The sequence below is a fragment of the Brienomyrus brachyistius genome, chromosome 2, assembly GCF_023856365.1.
Source record: "Brienomyrus brachyistius isolate T26 chromosome 2, BBRACH_0.4, whole genome shotgun sequence".
Taxonomy (NCBI): domain Eukaryota; kingdom Metazoa; phylum Chordata; class Actinopteri; order Osteoglossiformes; family Mormyridae; genus Brienomyrus; species Brienomyrus brachyistius.
This window is the reverse complement of record NC_064534.1, coordinates 48,342,987-48,363,691: the sequence shown is the minus strand read 5'-3', so window position 1 is coordinate 48,363,691 and position 20,705 is coordinate 48,342,987. Positions and strand designations below refer to the sequence as shown.

The 20,705-nt window shown below is 42.8% G+C and overlaps 2 protein-coding genes across 2 annotated transcripts; one reads left to right on the top strand and one right to left on the bottom strand.

Annotated features, from left to right (window-relative positions):
• Positions 1 to 809: 809 nt before the first annotated feature.
• On the top strand, positions 810 to 6,132 carry kmt5aa (lysine methyltransferase 5Aa). Its single transcript, XM_048999541.1, has 8 exons — positions 810 to 1,063; positions 1,718 to 1,815; positions 2,438 to 2,591; positions 2,960 to 3,170; positions 3,569 to 3,656; positions 4,582 to 4,641; positions 4,856 to 5,046; positions 5,344 to 6,132. Exons 1-8 carry the CDS (start codon positions 1,054 to 1,056, stop codon positions 5,552 to 5,554), a joined length of 1,023 nt encoding a protein of 340 aa, XP_048855498.1. The 5' UTR covers positions 810 to 1,053; the 3' UTR covers positions 5,555 to 6,132.
• Positions 6,133 to 6,209: 77 nt separating this feature from the next.
• Positions 6,210 to 9,010, bottom strand: rilpl2 (Rab interacting lysosomal protein-like 2). Its single transcript, XM_048999548.1, has 4 exons — positions 8,542 to 9,010; positions 7,782 to 7,933; positions 7,272 to 7,400; positions 6,210 to 6,886 (listed from the first exon to the last, which is right to left on the bottom strand). The coding sequence occupies exons 1-4, from the start codon at positions 8,833 to 8,835 to the stop codon at positions 6,865 to 6,867; spliced, it is 597 nt and encodes a 198-aa protein (XP_048855505.1). The 5' UTR covers positions 8,836 to 9,010; the 3' UTR covers positions 6,210 to 6,864.
• Positions 9,011 to 20,705: the final 11,695 nt, after the last annotated feature.

The following is a 20,705-nucleotide window of genomic DNA, read 5'->3' as shown; positions in this document are numbered from 1 at the left end:
TGGATGGATGGACGTCACCTTTATCTATCAAAACTCTTCAAATGAATATTTGTGCAAATATATTTTCAAAAGTTTACTTACTTTCTCATATGACTTTGTGTGTTATATGCTATCTCTAATATCCACACATCTTATGACCAGTTAGCCAGTAGGTCATAGAAGACCTGTATCCTAACCAAGGCAACAGTCCGTTCAAGGTTTGGCGTAAGAAATATTCATGCCCCTGCTTCTAACTAAATCCTCATATGAAATAGGGTTCACTCATATTGTGGCACCGAGGCATTATTGAATTATTATTATTATTATTGCTACCGGCATGCTTTGCGCCGCAAGTGGGATGCGGTTCGTAAATATGATGCAAAGTGTCTCCGTATATTATCAATCAGATTAATAAGTGTTGTAACCGTTCTTTTTTTTTTTTTTTTACCGCAGAATGCGTGTTTACATTAATGCATAAACCGAGTTTAAGTGTTAATTGTCGACTTATCTTCCGGTGTGGCTGCTGGTTGTCAGGCGGTGCGTTGTAATTAAATAAGGGAAATTGAATTCGTTTTATAAAGAGACACCTTCTTTTTATTATTAAATATTATATGGTACCACACTTAACTAGCTATAATATTGTTGGACTTTTTTTTTCATTTTGTAGCATGAGCAAATACATGATAATCCCACACTCCTATCCTCAAATACAACAACCCGGAGAGGATGTGAAAACCAGAGACTTGCAGGCAATGTATTCGTCGCTTGTCTGCTTAAACAAATCAAATCGAAGCAGCGGGACTTCCGACCAATCAGCATTTAGGTTGATTTTAAAACGTACAGGTCCGCCCAAGCCACCGGCTCGTGCGAAATGAGCGTCTGTATCATGCACTTTCCGGCTAATAGAGAAAGAAGTTATAGTTCATGGTAATAAACTCGGTAAAGGTAAAGGAAATTATAATGGGTCTTGAGGTCACGTACGTTTGAATGTTTCAAATTTGGTAGCAGCGTTCGGTATTTTTTTTCTTTAAAGTCTACAGACCACTCAGCTGAAAAGTATTACTCGTAGTTGCAATGGCAAAAGGTAAGTCACGGCAAGTATTTACATCCGTAGAGACAAATATTGCACCCGCGGTTTTATTTGTAATTATATTACTTATGAGCGCACCCACTTATACGTCGAGAGCATGGCTTTTAGATTTGCAGTATAGGCTGCTGTTCCCCTGCGACGCCAACGAAGGTTTCTGCTTTTGTGCCCAGCTTCACTGCTTTAGCTTTTTTATCATATATAGTTTTTATTATTTTTTGCTGGTGTGTTGGCTGTCACCATTATGTGAATGACACATGTGAATGCTTGCTTGGAAAACTCGGCAGCTCCAAATGGAATGTTAAAATTTACCTGCAAAGTACAAGCAAGAACAGTAAATGAATGACTGGGTATGGCATTCGTATAATTATGTAGGCTTTGGAGAAACTACAAGTGTTAACGTGCCGCTTTGGCTGGCTGTCGCCCTCTCTCGGACAGTAGTGGAAGTGCGACCAGCTGGGTCCTAGCCTTTAAATGCTCACGTGGTGCTTCACCAGAAGTTAAAACATGGCGGATGGGAGGAACGATAAAAGCTGCCTCGGTTGAAGAGGGGAAAACACCTTGATGGTGACACTTCTGAGTGCCCGGTAGGCCGAGGAATCTGAAAACCCTTCTGGCAACCGAAGAATGTGTTTTATTTCTTGGTACAAGGCAGACAGAAACGCCTGACTTCGACCAAAGTTAAAGCTGACGACGCTCCTCGCATAGCAGAAAAGGGGACAAAAGAAAACCAACCAGAAATGAACGGGGTATGTGCACTTTTTATAATTACCATTAAAGTTAAACAGTTGATCATATAATATAGGCGATATCAGGACTGTTAACAACTATAAATTGATTGATCTGAATTAATTTGAATCTAATCTGTGTATAATCTGAGGCTCTGCTAGTAGTCTGCAAAGCGAGTATGCCCAGGTGGCCATTTAATGCAAACTTTCATATGGAAATTATGTGATTTGCAGGTGAAGTTGCACGTGCATCTGTCAAGAATTCCGTTTATAAAGTGATTTGTGTATTGGTATTTATGTATGCATGGTTCAGTTTTAGCTCTAAATGTTCCTGACACATATTTAAATAAGGGTTTTAGTTTTGTGTCGCTGAATGTGCTGATCTCCAAGGCAAAAAGAATTTACTAAAGGCATTGAGTATTATTTTTGTGCACAAAATGAATCCTTTTAGACTTGGCACTGAGTGTACTGTTATGATCATCATTCTGGAAATTTGGAGTAAGCAAAGTTGCCTTTAATGTCATCCTTTCTCATATGCCCACTTTAATTAGCAGGCTGACGTATCCTAATACCTGGAGCGTCATCCTTCTAACCACAGTAGATGTCCACAATTAGTGTTAATGCTCACATGTCCTTTTTGCAGGACGTCTTGTATAATGGTCAGTCTGTGATCCAAAAATTCTTCACCTCTGGCAAGTCCCGCTCCCCACTCCATGATAAATCCCTTCCCCTTGGACATGAGGGGAAGGTTTCTGTGAAGCAAGTGGTTCAAAGTGAAACGGACAGACAAGCCGAAGGTAAACTGGCCTGTTCGGGTTTCTTTTCCATTCATTCAGTTTGCCCTTGGAGGCAGGAAGATGAGTGACAGCAGTTTCCCTGATGTCCTTTTGAGGAATGTGGATTGTTGCCACAATATATTAGTCTTTTGTTTTTAAATATGTGTTTAAACTACAAAATGGTTAGTGTAACTCAACAGGTCTGAGTTAGCACTATGAACATGCTATTTCCTGCCAGTCAATGGCATCAGTTTTCAGAAATGAACATCTTATGACATTGTTTAATAGTGGGTATTTTTAAAATGATCCTCCAAATTTTATAAAATGAAGCAGTAGATCTTAAAGGACGTTCGCCAACCTGTGAATGTGTGCCTTGCTCACCCTCGCAGTGAGGCCTAACAATGTGAAATCAGAAGCAGCTGCTACTGCCAGAAGGGGGGGCCATGATGATGAGGGCGAGAAGTGCCTCCCGTGTCGGACAGATGAGCCACAGCCCAAGGAGTCCCAGGGAGAAGCCTCCAGTGCCACCACAAAACCCGGGCCTGCTTCTGGCTGTGCTGCTCGGCGCAGGGTTCGACCCAAGAAGTCTAGTCTGAAAACGTAAGTGATTCACATCCAACATGGGTGCTGATGTGATTCCTCAGATTCTAGATTTGTTTTGGAGGAGGTGTGGGTGCGTGACAGTGAGTGGAGGGGGGGGGAGAGTACATGTACTGGGTTATACATTCTTAATGCGTTTACTGTTCGCTTGTTGCCCTCCCATTTTATTTAAACTTTAGGATTTTTTTGTTTGAAGGATGCTTTCCTATGAATTTGTGTAATTATGATTTGAATTGCATTGATACAGCAGTTATTGGAACGTGAATAACCAACCCCTCCTCCCCCATTTATTTTGCTTAACTGTTGCTGATGCGACATCATGTCCATCGGTGCAGTATGAGTACATGAGCGCTGTCATAGTAGGGCTGCATCGATTAGACTATTTTTGCCTCCTACAGAGCAGAAAGAAAGGAGATCCAGAACAGAAAGGTCACTGATTATTATCCTATAAGGAGAAGCTCCAGGAAGAGCAAAAGTGAGCTTAAGGTCAGTGTTTCCTAAGCAGAATTAAAATATTCCAACACGGTAAGTAGGGATATCCCTTTGCTGCTCTTTCAGGATACTCCATCTTTGCTTCTGTCAGACATGTTTTGTCTTTTGATGCACAGCTCATCTGAAATGTGTTGTTTTGTGCCAGGATCTATGGGAGTGGGTAGTATGGCAGTTAGTAATGAGCTTGCTGTTAATTACATTTGTACAGGATAGATTCAGGGCTAAAGTCGGCCCCATTGCAAACCTTTCAGCCTTAAAGTCAACTCATTCCTAAATTTCAGTGTTTTGCTGTGTGATTTGGTGTGACAGTATTGCAACACCATGGCCACTCCTATGCAGATCAAGTCTTATGTTCTGATTTGCCCAAAAACTGATTTGCTAGAGAAAATGGTGAAAGGCAGCAGCAGGATGCAATTAATGCAGAAAGGCCAATGCTTCATGACGGACAAACAATGCAGCTACCTTAAGGAATTCATCAGGAGGCCTGCAAAAAATCAGTGACCTCCATCTTGCTGTGAGCATCTCGTTTTTTTTCCCCCTATTTTTCGGCACTCATCTAAATGCTTCACAGCACTAAAATGTTCTCCACGAACATATATTTATGCATGGCCAAAAGATCTTATCTCTTAACTGATTACTCTGGTAACCAGCAAAATCCCTTTAATGTACAATGCAATACACTGAAATTCCTGTGCTAACCTAGCTATATGTATGTTGCTCTGAGCTTGTTCATATTGTCCATATTCAGACTCTGCTTCATTAATGTAGTTAAAGCCGTTAATCCTTTTCTGAAAGGATCACACAGCAGCTGCTGTTTGCCTTAAGCCAGCCAGATCTGCATTGAATGGTGTGTGTGTGTGTGTCTGCCTGCACACACTATCCTCTGAGTCACGCTGATGGTCCAAACTCTTGTCGACAGTGCAAAGAACAGCAGCGCATCAATCACCTGATAAAGAATGGGATTGAAGAAGGCATGCAGGTAATGCGCTCTCGCAGCGGGTGGGCACTGGGGATATATAAGCTTCTCAATTCAGCGCTTTGGCTATGTTTCTGGTGTGGGTGCAATACTTTGGTTCTTTTATGCTCTCTAATGATGTGCCAGGACTAAGGGCATTAATGGGGGAAAAAAAAGTATATTAGCCGGGTAATTAACTGGCTGCCTTTCCCACATGACGTGATCAACACACCGGCAGGTGAAGCACATTGAGGGTAAAGGAAGGGGCGTATTTGCTGAGCGGAGCTTCCAGAAGGGGGAGTATGTTGTGGAGTACCATGGAGACCTGCTCCAGATCAATGATGCCAGGGAACGGGAGGCCGCCTATGCGCAGGACCCCTCCACCGGCTGCTACATGTACTATTTCCAGTATCTCAGCAAAACTTACTGGTAGGTGTTTGACAAACAACCTTCTCTGCCCCTATTTGTGTACCGTTCATTATGGATAAGTAAATGTGTTTCCACAGTATTTCATTCCCTCGAGATTGTACAGGGGCTATTGCAGCTGAAATATTATCTTGCCCAGATGCCCGAGGGCAGTGGAACGTGAACTAGTGCAGCATGCTTTGGTCATGTGGCTGACTATGCAGTGTTGCCAGTGTTTTGCTAGGGAGACCAATCATCACTTAACTTAGTGGCATGTTTACCTTAAACCAACCAACTGATCTCCTGCCCCCTTCCCTCCAGTGTGGATGCCACGAAGGAAACCAATCGCCTGGGGAGGCTGATAAACCACAGTAAAACTGGCAATTGCCAGACCAAACTGCATAACATAAATGGAATACCTCACCTGATACTGGTGGCTTCCAGAGACATTGAGAAAGGGGAGGAGCTTTTGTACGACTACGGTGACCGCAGTAAGGATTCCATTGCGGCTCACCCTTGGCTCAAACACTGATGTCATATGTTTACCTTTCCTTTCCTCAATCAGCAGCTGTACTCCAAGAAGAGGGAATCAGCATTTTTTTCCTTTACAAACCATTTTAAAACTGCGAATGGCCTTAGTAAAAGCATATGTGCTTTTTTTTTTTTTTTGGGGGGGGGGTATGGGAAGCTGGGGCACATACCCAAGTTATGGCAGTCCTTCAAATGTAATGGCATCAACTTTTAAATATTAATAGTAATTTTCCGAAGCAATTTTTATGTACTTTGTATACGGGTAGGTCAGTGACTCCAGCTGGTGGGTATAGACCACGTTCTGCATTTTTAATCAATCTTTAATGTTAGGAGGTATGCTTAGCAATAAATTTATCGTTGAGGAAGAAAGCGTGTGTAAATTAGCTGGATCTTTTGAAGCCGTTAACTGGAATGAGATTCCTAGGCTGTAGCTTAAAGTTCATCTTAAATTTTACCCCTTCCTTGCCGTGTTGAACCTAGTTATTTTATGAACTTGAACAAGAGCTGTACCTCACACACAAAGCTGTCAAATGTCTAACCAAATGTTTCAAGTGAACTTATTAAAATAGTGCTCCTTAACCTGCATTTTTATCTTTTTTTGCCATACATTAAAGCATTTTATTGCAGTCGTCACTGAATGGTTGAAGCGACCCAGGTAGGTGTACTCTGTCGTTCATTGGTTATTGCTGCTTGAAACCCATCCCCGTTACAAAAAAAGTCAAACTGAGCCTCTTGGATGTGGAAGTTAAGGCATTTGGAATGTTTTTAAAAATCAACATTAAAAGTCTACCTTTTAAATGGGAGATATGTGTTAGAATAATGACATCTGTTGAGCTTGAACTTAACTCTACTACCAGCTGTAGGAAGATTGTGACAATGAAACCCCACAGTTGCATGGGGATGACTGTGCTCAGTCAACCACTGTCTGGTTTAACAAATGACAAGTGAACTGATTAAAATTTGATCTCATCTGTTATAGGTTTCACTGCTTCATTTCTCCCATTCACTGACATCACAGCTGCCATTGTTAATGTATCGCCTTTCCAGATGTGGGGGCCTTACCAGAAGTGTCCTGCCTCTCTCACTGCAGCACCCAGCCATGTTTCAGGCCAGTCCTCAGTTCAGTTTCAAGGCAATAATGGTAATTGGCACATTGGCTGTCTCATTGAGCTTAAAGTCCTGCAAGCTCCATATCCTCATCTGACACGATGCCATCCTGCACCGTGGGCTGTGACGTGTTTTGTGTAAAAAGTCCAGTTCTGTTAAATCCAGGCTGGGTCACTCGTGGTGACGTCTTGGTGCTCACGATGGTTATTTTTTTGTGAAGGAAAACCTGAAAAGGAGGGAGATGGTTTATGCTTCTTAAGTGCACCCACAGGAACCAGAAACCTGGAACGATGCTTTAGATAAAAGTAAAAACGTATGTAAAACCTTGTATCTGTGTCTTTCATTATTAATCCATGTGCCACCTGCTAGTCAACAGCCTCCTTATAGAAATATTTTCATACCATGACAGAAGAATTTTGTGCCCCCTCCCCCCCATCCAGAAATTACTTTCAGAAGTGCAAGACATCCGGATTTTTTTACGCCACAGATGGTGCATAATTTTAGGCAGTGTAGATAGTGGCTTGAGGCCATTGTTTAAGTCCCCCGCAAAACCTGTTTGCTCAGAGTCTGCCAGCTTCTCATACCGAGCATTGCACGACAACACAACCTACAGCTTTCGAATGGTTGTCTTCTCTTCTTTAGGTCCTTCCTTTGTCTCAATTTTGGCATTTGAGGCCTCGGCCACTCTGGGTTCCAGGTCTATGTCGGCCATGGACGGCTCAGGCTGCTGCAAAACGCCGCTGTGGACAAACCACCATAATGTATGTGTTAGAGATGAGGAACTACAATAACGACCCTGCATATCAATGTAAAGGGCATTTATCCAGACTAAAATGAAGGTTAGATAGTGAAGTAGGTGGCCTAGAGCTTTCAACAGACCTTTCAACACCACTGTGGGCAGTGGTGGCTTAATGGTTAGGGAAGCACACTCGTAATTGAAAGATAAGAGAATCCCCGACCAGGAAGGTATCACCCCCAAGCACTGCTCCCCGGAGACTGAATTACCTTCCCCCTGCTATGTCACATATGGGTTAAATGCAGAGGACACATTTCATTGTCGTGTGCTGTGGTGTCAATGACGATCACTAAAATTCCATAGTAGGTTTCTGCTGAGTGCATACCTTTTATAGAGTTGCAACTCCTCCTGGGCTAGAAGAAGTTGGGTCTTCAACTGATTCCGTTCCTGCAGCACCTCCTTCAGCTCCTCCATGGTGAAACGAGGCCGATTGGGGTCCTTTAGATCCACTACAAGCTTGTCTGGCCCCAGCAATTGCTGGAAGCGCAAAATACAAGGATCAGGAAACGTTAATTCTCTATGACTACAGAACAGAATAAGTGAGTTCCCACCTAAGGGCATTTTGTTGGAAGAATCTCATGTTGTCCAATCACAGTTAAATGGTTTATTTATACCAGCCCTTTATCCTTTTTCCTACCAGAAAAAGAATTAACAATGTCCTACTTTCAAATTACATCTGATTACAAGAGACCCAGCTGGCAAGAACCATGAGAATTACCCCGATTTCTGGGCAATGAACGTGATTACTGCAGAGACCATTTACAGCAATGTCATTTCTGACGGCTTACACAATAAACTGGATTGTCTGTTTGAGTGCAGAAATTCAAGTAACTTCCCCCCAGAACATTACTTAAGAGCCTCACATGTTCTCGATTATATTATGCACTGCATACTGGACTATGCTCCTTGCTCACTATCACATTGTGGAAATTAAACACGTGTGTGCTTAACATGGAACCATCCGAACAATGTATTATCCATCTTTCACTACACACAGAAAGAGTGAGCAAGCATAAGATTTTTCTTAACCAACCACTGATTTTACTGCCGTGTAACTTCTCTAAATCCCCTGATGGAGGACTCACCGTTCCCTGCCCGTTTGCACAGTTACCCAGGATCCTGTCCAACTCGGTTTTCAGATTGTCCCTTTCCATTTTGAGCTCTTCCACGGTCAGGCTGTACCGATTCACCAGCGCTTCGAACATCTCCAGCACCCGGACGATCTTGAACTGCAACTCGGAGACCACGTCAGCCGGCTGGGTGATCTTCAGCAGGTCCCTGCCGATAATATAGGAGATGTCATACACGTCCTCCACCTTGAGCTGAAACGCGTCCTTTTCAAAAGCCTGAGCGGGCGATGGGTCTGACACATCTTGCATTGTCGCTGCCAAAAAAAAGATCGGCAAAGAAGGGTGAGGCCCTGTAGATTCCCAGATTATTTTATATTTATTTAAGAAGAAGAATTGCAGTATCTTCCTCGACTAATGGTCAGTAATGACCCGTTAACTGTCCACTTGGAAAACTTCCTTCTCCAGTTTCTGTTGGTGATTCCGTTTTTTTTTTTTTTTTTTTTTGAGTGACGTGACCGTCAATGGCCAATGGCTATGCGGCACCTTTGCGATCCGGACCAGCCGACAGGGCGCATGCACCGTCCCCTTAGAGACCGGTGAAGCCGCGAGAGCCGTCAGGTGAAAAGGCACGTGATGTTCTCCGAAAACTGAAACTAAAAACGTGCAAATTACTTTGTTTTATGAAATGTTATATCTCCTTCCCCATCACCGGGAATCGGATAACATGGTTAAGTTTATATTAAGGTTTGGATTATTGAGAAAAAAAAACACACGCGCGCACACACATACACATTTGTTTTAATTGTATCTTTGCGGGGACCGCCCATTCATGTCTATGGGAAAATTCCTAATCCCAACAAGACGACCTATAACTATACCAACTATAAGTAATCAAACAAAATACAAGACTTTTGTTGTTTCTGATTTTTATAAAACTGAATTTCAAAAAAAAAAAAAAAAATGTTCCCACAACGGTAGAATTAACAGGTTTTTATAAAATTTTCCGGACACTTGGTCCCCACAGTGTAATACGGATCTGCCTAAATTGTTGTTAAGTTTTGCAAGATCATCTGCTGTAAAAAGGGGCACCCAGTCAATTTTTGCAGTGGTCCCCTCCCACGATGGAAATGGGAGCGAATGCCCCTCGCCACCCTTCTGCACTGGTAGCTGGGTTTGAGACTGAGTTAGCTGCTATAAATCATAGATACAGTGTTTTCCTCCAGTTCTGATCTACACTGAGTTAGTGACTTTAATAATGGTATTATGTAATATCGATTACTACAAAACAATTAACTCCGGTTTCCCCCCACAGTCCAAAAACAAGCTGAGGCTAATTGGACAAAACAATTAGGCCTACCTGATTACTGGGTAATAGTTATAAAGTTAGCAGACTTCTTGCTTTATTAAACTTTACTGCACACGTGTCACCTAATGCATGTAAATTCTTGTGTAAATTCATGTTGTCAGCTACTGTCACGGACACTGCACACCAACCACATGAATGTGTTTTTGGCTGGCACACATTTAATGGTTCTCCTTAGTGCCACTACAAGTCCTCGTCTATGTGCATGGCTATCCATTAGGGGCGTGACATTGCACACAGTGCTGGGCAGAATATTATAAAACAGAATTTAGTTGCTGACTACTGAATATACAGTCCTTAATGTATTCAGATTTGTATTCCGATTGAACACTCAAAATGTGTAACGTATTCTGAAATACTTTTTGAATATTTCTCAAATACTTTCAGAAATTGATATATAGCTTTTTTCATAAGAACAGTATAACAATTTAATAATATGTCGAATATTTGAGAAGGAAATGACTGCAGTGACATGTTTCTTTACATAAATCCTGAACTGATATGAGTTTTATACATCAATTATGTTTAACTGAAAATGTATGGGCATTGATAAAAGGACACAAAAAACACAGTATAATATAAATAAATGTCTGCATGCTATTGTAATACATACCCAGCTAGCTAAGAGTGTGTTTTGGCTATTTCACATTCTTGAGTTGTCCTTCTTTCAAGGAATAAACTTAAATTCAAATTTCAAATTCAAATTTATTTGTCACATACAGTCATACAGAGTACGATATGCAGTGAAATGCTTAGACAACTGCTCGTGACCTAAAAATAAAAGACTATGAATAGGAATAGGAAATAAATATGAAAGTTAAAATAAAGGGTAAATTTAACTAGGAAAGAAAAAAAAAATTAAAGTTAAAATAAAATAACTGTACAACAAAAACACACAATATAGAAAATATATGAAGAATATATGAAGATATATGAAAATATATGAAGAATATATGAAGAAATATAGAACAATAAGAGCAGCCAGGGTTGTGCAATCCACATATTTAAAGTGTCTTGTGTAGTGCAAATATGCTTAAAAGTGATTTATTTAAAGTGACTTGTGATAGAGTGATTTGATGACCACGAAGTGTAATTGTACAGTGGCCACTGGTGTAAACGAATGTCCAGAATGTCCAGAGTGCGTGTAAAAACCATATGTGTGGGTCAGTACTGTGTGGTGGTGTGATTAAGAGACCGTATCGCCTGCGGGAAGAAGCTCCTCCTCAGTCTCTTTGTGTTGGCCTTCAGGGAGCGGAATCGCTTTCCTGACCCACCGACATGCCTTCCGATATGGAAGCAGAGTGTGGGGACTTGGGGGTGGACTCGCCTATCTCAGGGGTGGAGGTCGCTGAGGTGGTCAAAAAGCTCCTCGGTGGCCGGGCCCCGGGGGTGGACAAGATTCGCCCAGAGTTCCTCAAGGCTCTGGATGCTGCGGGGCTGTCCTGGCTGACACGCATCTGCAGCATCGCGTGGACATCGGGGCAGTGCCTCTGGATTGGCAGACCGGGGTGGTGGTCCCCCTCTTTAAGAAGGGGGACCGGAGGGTGTGTTCCAACTACAGGGGGATCACACTCCTCAGCCTCCCTGGCAAGGTCTATTCGGGGGTCCTGGAAAGGACGGTCCGCCGGATTGTCGAACCTCGGATTCAGGAGGAGCAGTGTGGTTTTCGCCCTGGTCGTGGAACAGTGGACCAGCTCTATACTCTCAGCAGGGTTCTGGAGGGTTCATGGGAGTTTGCCCGACCAGTCTACATGTGTTTTGTGGACTTGGAGAAGGCATTCGACCGTGTCCCTCGAGGGGTCCTGTGGGGAGTGCTCCGGGAGTATGGGGTACCGGGCTCCCTTTTAAGGGCGGTTCGGTCCCTGTATGACCGGTGCCAGAGTTTGGTCCGCATGGGCGGCAATAGGTCGGACTCGTTTCCGGTGAGGGTTGGACTCCGTCAGGGCTGCCCTTTGTCACCGATTCTGTTCATAGTTTTTATGGACAGAATTTCTAGGCGCAGCCAGGGCGTTGAGGGCGTCCGGTTCGGTGACCTCAGGATTAGGTCTCTGCTTTTTGCGGATGATGTGGTTCTGTTGGCCTCATCGAGCCGTGACCTTCAGCTCTCACTGGAGCAGTTCGCAGCCGAGTGCGAAGCGGCTGGGATGAGAATCAGCACCTCCAAATCCGAGACCATGGTTCTCAGCCGGAAAAGGGTAGAGTGCTCTCTCCGGGTTGGGGATGGGGTCCTCCCCCAAGTGGAGGAGTTTAAGTATCTCGGGATCTTGTTCACGAGTGGGGGAACGATGGAGCGGGAGATTGACAGGTGGATCGGTGCGGCGTCAGCAGTCATGCGGGCGCTGCATCGGTCTGTCATGGTGAAGAGAGAGCTGAGCCAAAAGGCGAAGCTCTCGATTTACCAGTCGATCTACGTTCCTACCCTCACCTATGGTCATGAGCTTTGGGTAGTGACCGAAAGGACGAGATCGCGGGTACAAGCGGCCGAAATGAGTTTCCTCCGCAGGGTGGCTGGGCTCTCCCATAGAGATAGGGTGAGGAGCTCAGTCATTCGGGAGGGACTCAGAGTAGAGCCGCTGCTCCTCCGCATCGAGAGGAGCCAGATGAGGTGGCTCGGGCATCTGATCAGGATGCCTCCGGGACGCCTCCCTGGGGAGGTATTCCGGGCATGTCCCACTGGGAGGAGACCCCGGGGAAGACCCAGGACATGCTGGAGAGACTATGTCTCTCGGCTGGCCTGGGAACGCCTCGGGATCCCCCCAGAGGAGCTGGACGAAGTGGCCGGGGAGAGGGAAGTCTGGGTCTCCCTGCTGAGGCTGCTGCCCCCGCGACCCGACTCCGGATTAAGCGGGAGATGATGGATGGATGGATGGATGCATAATGTATGATGGCCCTGAAGGGCAAACATCCCCCCACTGACTTTCCAACTGACTTTCTTACAAAAACTGAGACCTCTATAAAGCCTAGTAGCAATGGCTACTGGCATAAGTAAAAGTGATGTTTCACTCTTCTTTGTCAACACAGATTATTATTTATTTCAAGAAAGGCTCTGAAAAAGTGTAATATTTAAAGAGTTAGGGTGGTGGAGAATGTTCAAATAATACTTATATGACTCACGTAGGTTCTTCCAGAGACGCATCATTTGTTTCTTTATCAATCAGGTTGCCATCATCATCGTCATCAGTCACGCAATAGGTGCATACAGATCCGTGTATTTCCTGCTAAATAAATGACTATATATATATAATGTGTGTGTGTGTGTGTGTGACCAGGAACTTGGACCAATAACCTCTGTGTCCAAAGGTACCACCTTACTATAAAAAAACAAAAATCTAATTAAGAGTTATTATGTTATTAGCTAGTATTACCTTTTTTGAGAATATGATTGAAAAAGTTACAACTTCAGAAAATTATAAATACGAAGTGAAATTTTCAGGTTGTGGTTCCTTCATTATGAATACAAAGTGACATTTCCTAAAGTTGTAACCTTCTGAATTGTATTCTCACAAACAAAATATACACTACATATTTTATATATGATTTGACTAGTACAAGACATTATAAAATTTTAATTTATGCACAACTATAAACTAACATGCACAACAACAGACTAATATGCATACATGTTTATTTGTACACACACGCCCTTTCTGACAGTTTCCTTACCCCAGCAATGTCATTCCCTCGTCTTATTAATGTATTTACACTCACACATCTTTATACTGTGTATTATAAACTAATACAGCACAGGAGTGTCTTCCATCCATCCATTTTCCAAACTGCTTATCCTACTGGGTCGCAGGGGGTCCGGAGCCTATCCCGGAAGCAATGGGCACGAGGCAGGGAACAACCCAGGATGGGGGGCCAGCCCATCGCAGGGCACATTCACACACCATTCACTCACACACGCACACCTATGGGCAATTTAGCAACTCCAATTAGCCTCAGCATGTTTTTGGACTGTGGGGGGAAACCGGAGTATCCGGAGAAAACCTCACGACGACATGGGGAGAACATGCAAACTCCGCACACATGTGACCCAGGCGGAGACTCGAACCTGGGTTCCAGAGGTATGAGGCAACAGTGCTAACCACTGCACCACCATGCCTCCCACAGGAGTGTCTTTTTCAACATAATTTTTTTCAAACATACGTGTATGTAGTCTGTCACCCGCCAGGCATGGGAATGTCCCTCAGTAGCTTAAACAAGTGCTTCATGGACTCCATTAGCAACAATGACGTACTGTTTGCTTATCTTACCTGAAAGGAGTTCGGAGGCAGGTTTAACATCAAGAATCCCCTTAAGCCCCATACCACAACCAATGCAAAATTTCAAAAAGTGATGTTTCGGGAGTCTTTTTGCCACTATGAGGGCAATACATCTTTGTATTTTTCTAAAACTCTTCTTGTTTCACATGCTATTTCTATGATGCATTGACCCTCCTTCCTGTTAACAAGACAGACAACGTGTCCGTCCAATCAGCGACGATCCTTGTCAAACAGTACATGTATGTACCTAGCTTTTCCAGTAGAAATTAATGCTGTGTTCAGCGTTTTGGGAGGACGTTTTTTATTTTGGGGATGCACTTTGCATTTAGGCGGCATTTTCATTCGGGGAGGCATTTTTCATTTCAGGGATGTACTTTGCATGTGGGGGTGTGTGCTGCTACCTGTGCTGCTACCTTGTTGTGCTGGGGTTGCTTGTGTGCCTCCGTGACTCTAAAGGCTATATCAGTGGGGGCTCATACCCTCAGTAGGTTCAACCATGCCAGGCAGGTTTCTAGAGTAGGGTTGAGGGTTGGGCGTGAGGTTAACTAACCCATTCTGTAAAAAGCGTTCCAGTCACAGAAACACTGACGAATAAAAACCAAATCATACAGGAAGGTGCCCCAGCAATTGGGACTTTGATGCTTACTAGCCAAACCCACAAGGGAGCTGGTAAGCCGATACACCTTCTGACGGCAAGGAAATCCAACCTCGTAGGGACATGGAACATCAGAACCATGTTTCAGGCTGGCAAGGTTGCAACCATTACCAAGGAAATGAAGCGCTACAACCTCTCAGCCCTGGGCCTGGCAGAAACAAGATGGACGTAGTCGGGTGAGGTCAGATTGACCAGTGGCCAGTCCATAATTTATTCTGGACATGAAGAGGAGGCAGCAAACCATACGGAGGGAGTGCTGACAAAAGACACCAGAAAGGCTCTAACTGCATGGGAACCCATCAGCTCTTGCATCATCTCAGCAACCCTCAAAACCAGCAACAGGAGAGTGAAAGCCCACATAATCCAGTGCTATGCACCTACCAACGAGGCAGATGATGAGGTCAAGGACAGGTTCTATGACATCTTAAACCGCCTGGTCTGTAATATTGGAGCCATGGACCTCATTATCCGTATGGGGGACTTTAACGCCAAGACTGGAGGCCGAAACGAGGAATATGAGGCAGTTTGGGTAAACATGGAGTGGGAACCATGAATGAAAATGGCGAGATGTTTGCTGAGACCTGTGTGAAGAATAATCTGGTGATAGGAGGGAGTGTTTTTTCCCACAAGACAATCCACAAAACAACCTGGATGTCACCAGATCATGTCACGGAAAACCAAATCGATCACATTTGTATCAATAAAAAGTTCAGAAGAACTATGGAAGATGCCAGGACAAGACGGGGAGCAGACGCAGCTTCGGATCACCATCTCCTGGTGGGAAAATTCAAGCTAAGGTTGAAGAGATATCATCAAGCAAAGGGTCAAAGAGCGAAATATAATACTTACTATCTCAGCAATGCTCAAATGACAAAACAGTTTAAGGATATTCTCTCAAAGAAAAATGCGTAGATACAGCTTGAAAAGATGGAAGGATGGACAATAAACAAAGAGTGGGAACATGTAAAAGCTGCTTTGAGCTCAATATGTGAGGAGACTTTGGGGAAAAGATCCCAAAAACACAAAGGATGGATAACACCAGAAACCTTCAACATAATCCAGCAGAGGAGAACGTTAAAGGAAAGAGGGAATAATGCAAGAACAAGATCTGAATAAGCAATGGCTCAAAAGGAGTACAACCACTGCCACAAAGAGGTACAGCAGAACACTAGGAGGGATAAGAGATCAAAGATAGAGAGGCTAGCTAAGGAGGGAGAACTCACAGATATCAAAGAAATATGAAAGAACTTTATAACATCATGAAGAAATTGTCTGGGACATATCAACAAGATAATAATAAACTGATTATGGGTAAGAATGGCCAACTACTTTTAACCCCAGAAGAGCAACTTGGTAGATGGGTAGAGCACTTCCAAGAGGTTTTGAACAGACCATCACCAGCAGAGAAGCCTCATATTCTTAAGATCAGGACACTGCTAAAGATCAAGTGTGACAGACCAATAAAAACGGAAAAAACTGCAATCAGCTATTCCACCTGAAGCTCTTAAAACTGATATAAATATATCTACAGACAGTCTCTTTGGGAGAATTTGGGACGATGAAAAGACACCCACCGAATGGGCAGAAGGGCACATAGTGAAACTACCAAATCAATCAATCGGGTCATCCTCAACCGTCTTCAGGAAGCTGTAGACAAGAGGCTCCAGGATCTGCAAGTAGGATTCAGGAAAGATCGTTCAAGGACAGATCACATAGCAACGCTATGCATCATCATTGAACAGTCTATTGAATGGAACATGTCCCTGTACATGAACTTCATTGACTTTGAGAAGGCTTTTGACAGCTTAGACTGGACAGCACTATGGCAACTAATGGAACACTATGGAATCCCCAAAAAGATCATAAACCTAATCAAGAACTCGTATGACAGCACCTAATGTAAAGTCATGCATGCAGGCCAGCTTTCCCGGAGCTTTGAAGTCAAGACGGGTGTTAAACAGGGTTGTCTTCTCTCACCATTCCTCTTCCTCCTCCTCTTCCTCCTCGCAATTGACTGGGTCATGAGGGAAACAACGGAGGGGAAGAGAAATGGAATTCAGTGGTCAATGTGGGAGCAACTGGATGATCTGGAACTTGCGGATGATATATTTCTCCTTTCATACACACAGGCACAAATGCAAGAGAAGACAGACAGACTTACACAAAATGCAATAAAACCTGGTCTCACTCCCAATACAACAAAAACACAAGTGACCAAGATTCACTCCAAAACCAGAAACCTCATTTTCATGAACTACACTGCCCTAGAGGAGGTAGGAGCTTTTACCTACCTAGGCAGTGTTGTGGATATCACTGGAGTGACAGATGCAGACATCAGAAGCAGAATTAACAAGGTTAGAGTGGTGTTTAACATGCTCAGAAAGATCTGCAGCTCAAAAAACATCTCCACCAACACTAAGATACGCATCTTTAACTCCAAAGTGAAACAGGTGATGCTGTATGGATCTGAAACACAGAGAAACAAAACTCACAACACACAGGCTGCAAACATTCATCAACACCTGCCTAAGAGGGATACTAAACATTTGGTGGAAAGACAAGGTGAGACGTTTTTCACAGCTTAGGTCACAGCTTATCCAAATTCCAAATGATTCTAACATGAATAAAAGAGATGTATTTTAATCATATTCCAACAGTGAAAGCTATGCCACATCACAAAGTACACGATTTAAATAAGAAATTTGAGAAAGACATGCAATCAAAATTAGAGAATGATTTGTTATACTTGACAGTTCTTGTATCTAGTCTGAAATATCCTGAAATATCTGGTATCCCCAGTCCATCTGACAACATTTGTAGGCATTCTGCAAGAAGGTGGAGCTCTTCAAGGTGCCTGAGACCCTATGACATCAGGTTGTTCAGATGAAGGCTAACTGGATGACCCTCTTAGCCACTGGAAGAGAAGCTAATCATTACAAGAGCTTCATTTCTTAAATACTGAATCTGTACAATAAAACTAAGTCACCCTAGTACCAAAAAAGGATGGTTGCCCACATATGACGAAAGCACAAGTGGATAGGATGATGGGGAGTCTCTTGTGGGGGATCGGTTCAACAACTGGAATGTCTCTCCAGATTAGATCTGGGCAGGACAAGAACTTGTCTTGAACTTTGAACTTACAAAGTTCACAGGGAATGGTCAGCCCACCCTCTGTGCACGTCCTCTCAGGCTGGGTGTACTCCCAGCGTCCAAGCTGGTCTCCCCTCTTTCTCAGAATATCCCATTACCATGCAAGCAAATCCTTTCAGTTGTTATATGTCTAGCATAAAAGTGAAGGAGATATGTTGGCCAGGATCTGCTAACTCAACCATCCTGAAAACAACCCAACATTAATCTGACCTTTAATTTTACCCCTATCTTGCCATCTTGTGCATTATTTAATTTTCTGACCTTGAACTGGAGAGGTACTTCACATTATCAAATCTCTAGCCCAGGGGTAGGCTACCCTGATCCTGGAGTGCCGGTATCCAGTAAGATTTCCAGCCTACCTGGTGCCTGATGACCCACACCTGATCTCAGGCAGATAGTAACTCGTCAAATGGGATAAATGCAAATGTATGTTGGATAACGGCACTCTAGGATCAGGGCTGCCTAACCTCTTCAGAGTTAACTCAATAAACATTAAAATATTAAAATTCAACCACATGAAAAGCAACCCAAAATTAATCAGACCTTAATAGGCACATAAAGCTAAAGCATCAGCTAGTTTAGGTCAGAAAGGAAGAACGGCAAGATACAGAATTCTCAACTTTGTTTAACCCACTGCAAGGTTCACATCAGATTCACCATTTTAGGAACAGAAAAGTCACCTGAATAAATGTTAAAATAGTCCTCAGCCTTTCAGTTCAGCACTGAAGTAGGAGACAGAGGGAAATTATAGTCAGCTTTCTCTCAAATCCTGCTATTGTTCACCTATTGGGAAAGTGTCACAGATTTTAATCCTACAGGTTTTTACTTGCAAACAATTAACAGTGATATGACATTATCCTATCTAAATGCCTCCCTCTCTTGAACTTATTTTCACAAGGTATTGCAGTAAATTCAGTGCCATTTAGTACAGGAATGCAAGATCTGAACCACAAAATCCATTTATTTTCCTTATTACACTGCCAACTCCTACGCAAATTTGGCAGCAAGAGATCTTCAAATATGTGCTTTTTGCAGCTCCATTTACTCAGACAAAAATTCTTTGTTGCGTTTAATTTCATTGACACTGTGGTGTCTCGATGGTTCTAAAGACTTTAGTTGCTTTATTGGGGTATTTCAGTGTTTCAGCACCTGTAAGTCCATCGGGCAACTGCCCTATTCCTCCCCCCCCCCACACAACGTTATTAGCCGTGAGTATTAAAACTCACGTAGAGCTGTAACTCCATCAAAATCTAAATCAAGAACACAGATATATTACATTCTCCTTTAATTATGGTGCGTCATAAGTGACTAGTTTTAGATGTGAGATCTAAGCGAATTATTGAAATTGCCTTGTGAGGTGACTTGGTATAGTAATAAAGTTTACTAAGTAGAGTAGTGTTCACTAGTGTTTAGTCTATTAGCGATTAAGAACAGTACTCATAAAGCTATTACTACTACTACTACTACTACTACTACTACTACTACTACTACTACTATTGTTGTTGTTGCTAATGTTTAATTTGTGAATAATTTACAGAATTTCTGATCCATCCATCATCTGATCCCGTATCCATCATCACGGTAGCGACTCGCGGGAGAACTTGGGGAACACCGTACACGTATATGCGTCAATACGTGAATAAATTCCAAGTACAGTATAGCTATATGTAAATGGATATAAGCGGGATCATAACAGCCTAAAGCGACACCTAGCGATATAGTCGTGTACCAGCACGCTCTTGAGAAATAACGAGTTAAACGAGTAACTTAAATTCAGTTGCATGATTCCTGCTAAGTAATGAGCAACTACGCTTTTGCAAAACGCGCCTCGGGACAATAGGAGGCAGTTGGTTAGTTAGGGGTGGTGATATACATGTACATTCATTCCCTCTGCAATGTGAATGGCCGATTAATGGAGATTATTCTCTTGTAGGTATGGAGCTAGACTAATTAGATGCAAACTTCTAATAATAAGTTAGTTAATTCAAATAATTTTCATCAAATTAAATTATTATTATTATTATTTGATTGGGATCTTAATGTGAACTTGAAGAAATCTATGTTTTAATAGCTTAGCTTGGACGTTTGTAAGGTTTTCTTTTTGGAAATGTACATCTAAAGAATTCAGGTGTTTTGCTCATTATAAGAAATAATTGGGTATTTAAACCCAGTATTGTCTATTTGAGGGATGTTACACAGTAAATTAACACAGGCAATTAACTACTTTAACTCCTATTCATCAAAGCCATATGTATCAGATCATTGCCAATAAAACAAAGGCAGGGGAATTTCATGCTCTGTCTGGGAGAGCTGGGATCTCCTTGGGCAAAAGGAAAAAGGAAAATTATAATGGGACTAATTAAGGCCCTGGGATGTATAGGAATGAAAAGCACAGGTTTACAGGTATGGATATGAAGACCTGGTCAGCAGCCCATCATCTTCCATGGTCACACAACATTCTATGTATCCATGGTTACTACTTGCCAAGGGTTCAACAAAATGTCATTTGCTAGCTTGAATGTTGTCTAGATTTAACATTGATCAATGTTGGTTGTCCCATCCTTGTACTGGCTCCATCTAACCATGGGATGAGAACCTGAGTACAGCCATGTGATGGGTGATACCTCAGCACCACACAAGTTTGAATGGACCATGGAGAGCCAATCCTACCATCAACCCTGTAAGTTGGAGGACCTCCTTATAGGGCTGGATGTACATTAACATCATACCCAGGACAAAGCAATTG

What these genes read in the sequence shown, in the direction of transcription:
- rilpl2 (XM_048999548.1), bottom strand. Translation starts at nt 8,835, where the DNA reads ATGCAAGATGTGTCAGACCCATCGCCCGCTCAGGCTTTTGAAAAGGAC. An exon ending in GTGCAAACGGGCAGGGAACG is followed by an intron (nt 7,934 to 8,541) that starts GTGAGTCCTCCA and finishes TTGCGCTTCCAG; the next exon opens with CAATTGCTGGGGCCAGACAA. An exon ending in AAGACAACCATTCGAAAGCT is followed by an intron (nt 6,887 to 7,271) that starts GTAGGTTGTGTT and finishes CCTCCTTTTCAG; the next exon opens with GTTTTCCTTCACAAAAAAAT.
- kmt5aa (XM_048999541.1), top strand. An exon ending in AGAGCAAAAGTGAGCTTAAG is followed by an intron (nt 3,657 to 4,581) that starts GTCAGTGTTTCC and finishes TCTTGTCGACAG; the next exon opens with TGCAAAGAACAGCAGCGCAT. An exon ending in TATCTCAGCAAAACTTACTG is followed by an intron (nt 5,047 to 5,343) that starts GTAGGTGTTTGA and finishes CCTTCCCTCCAG; the next exon opens with TGTGGATGCCACGAAGGAAA.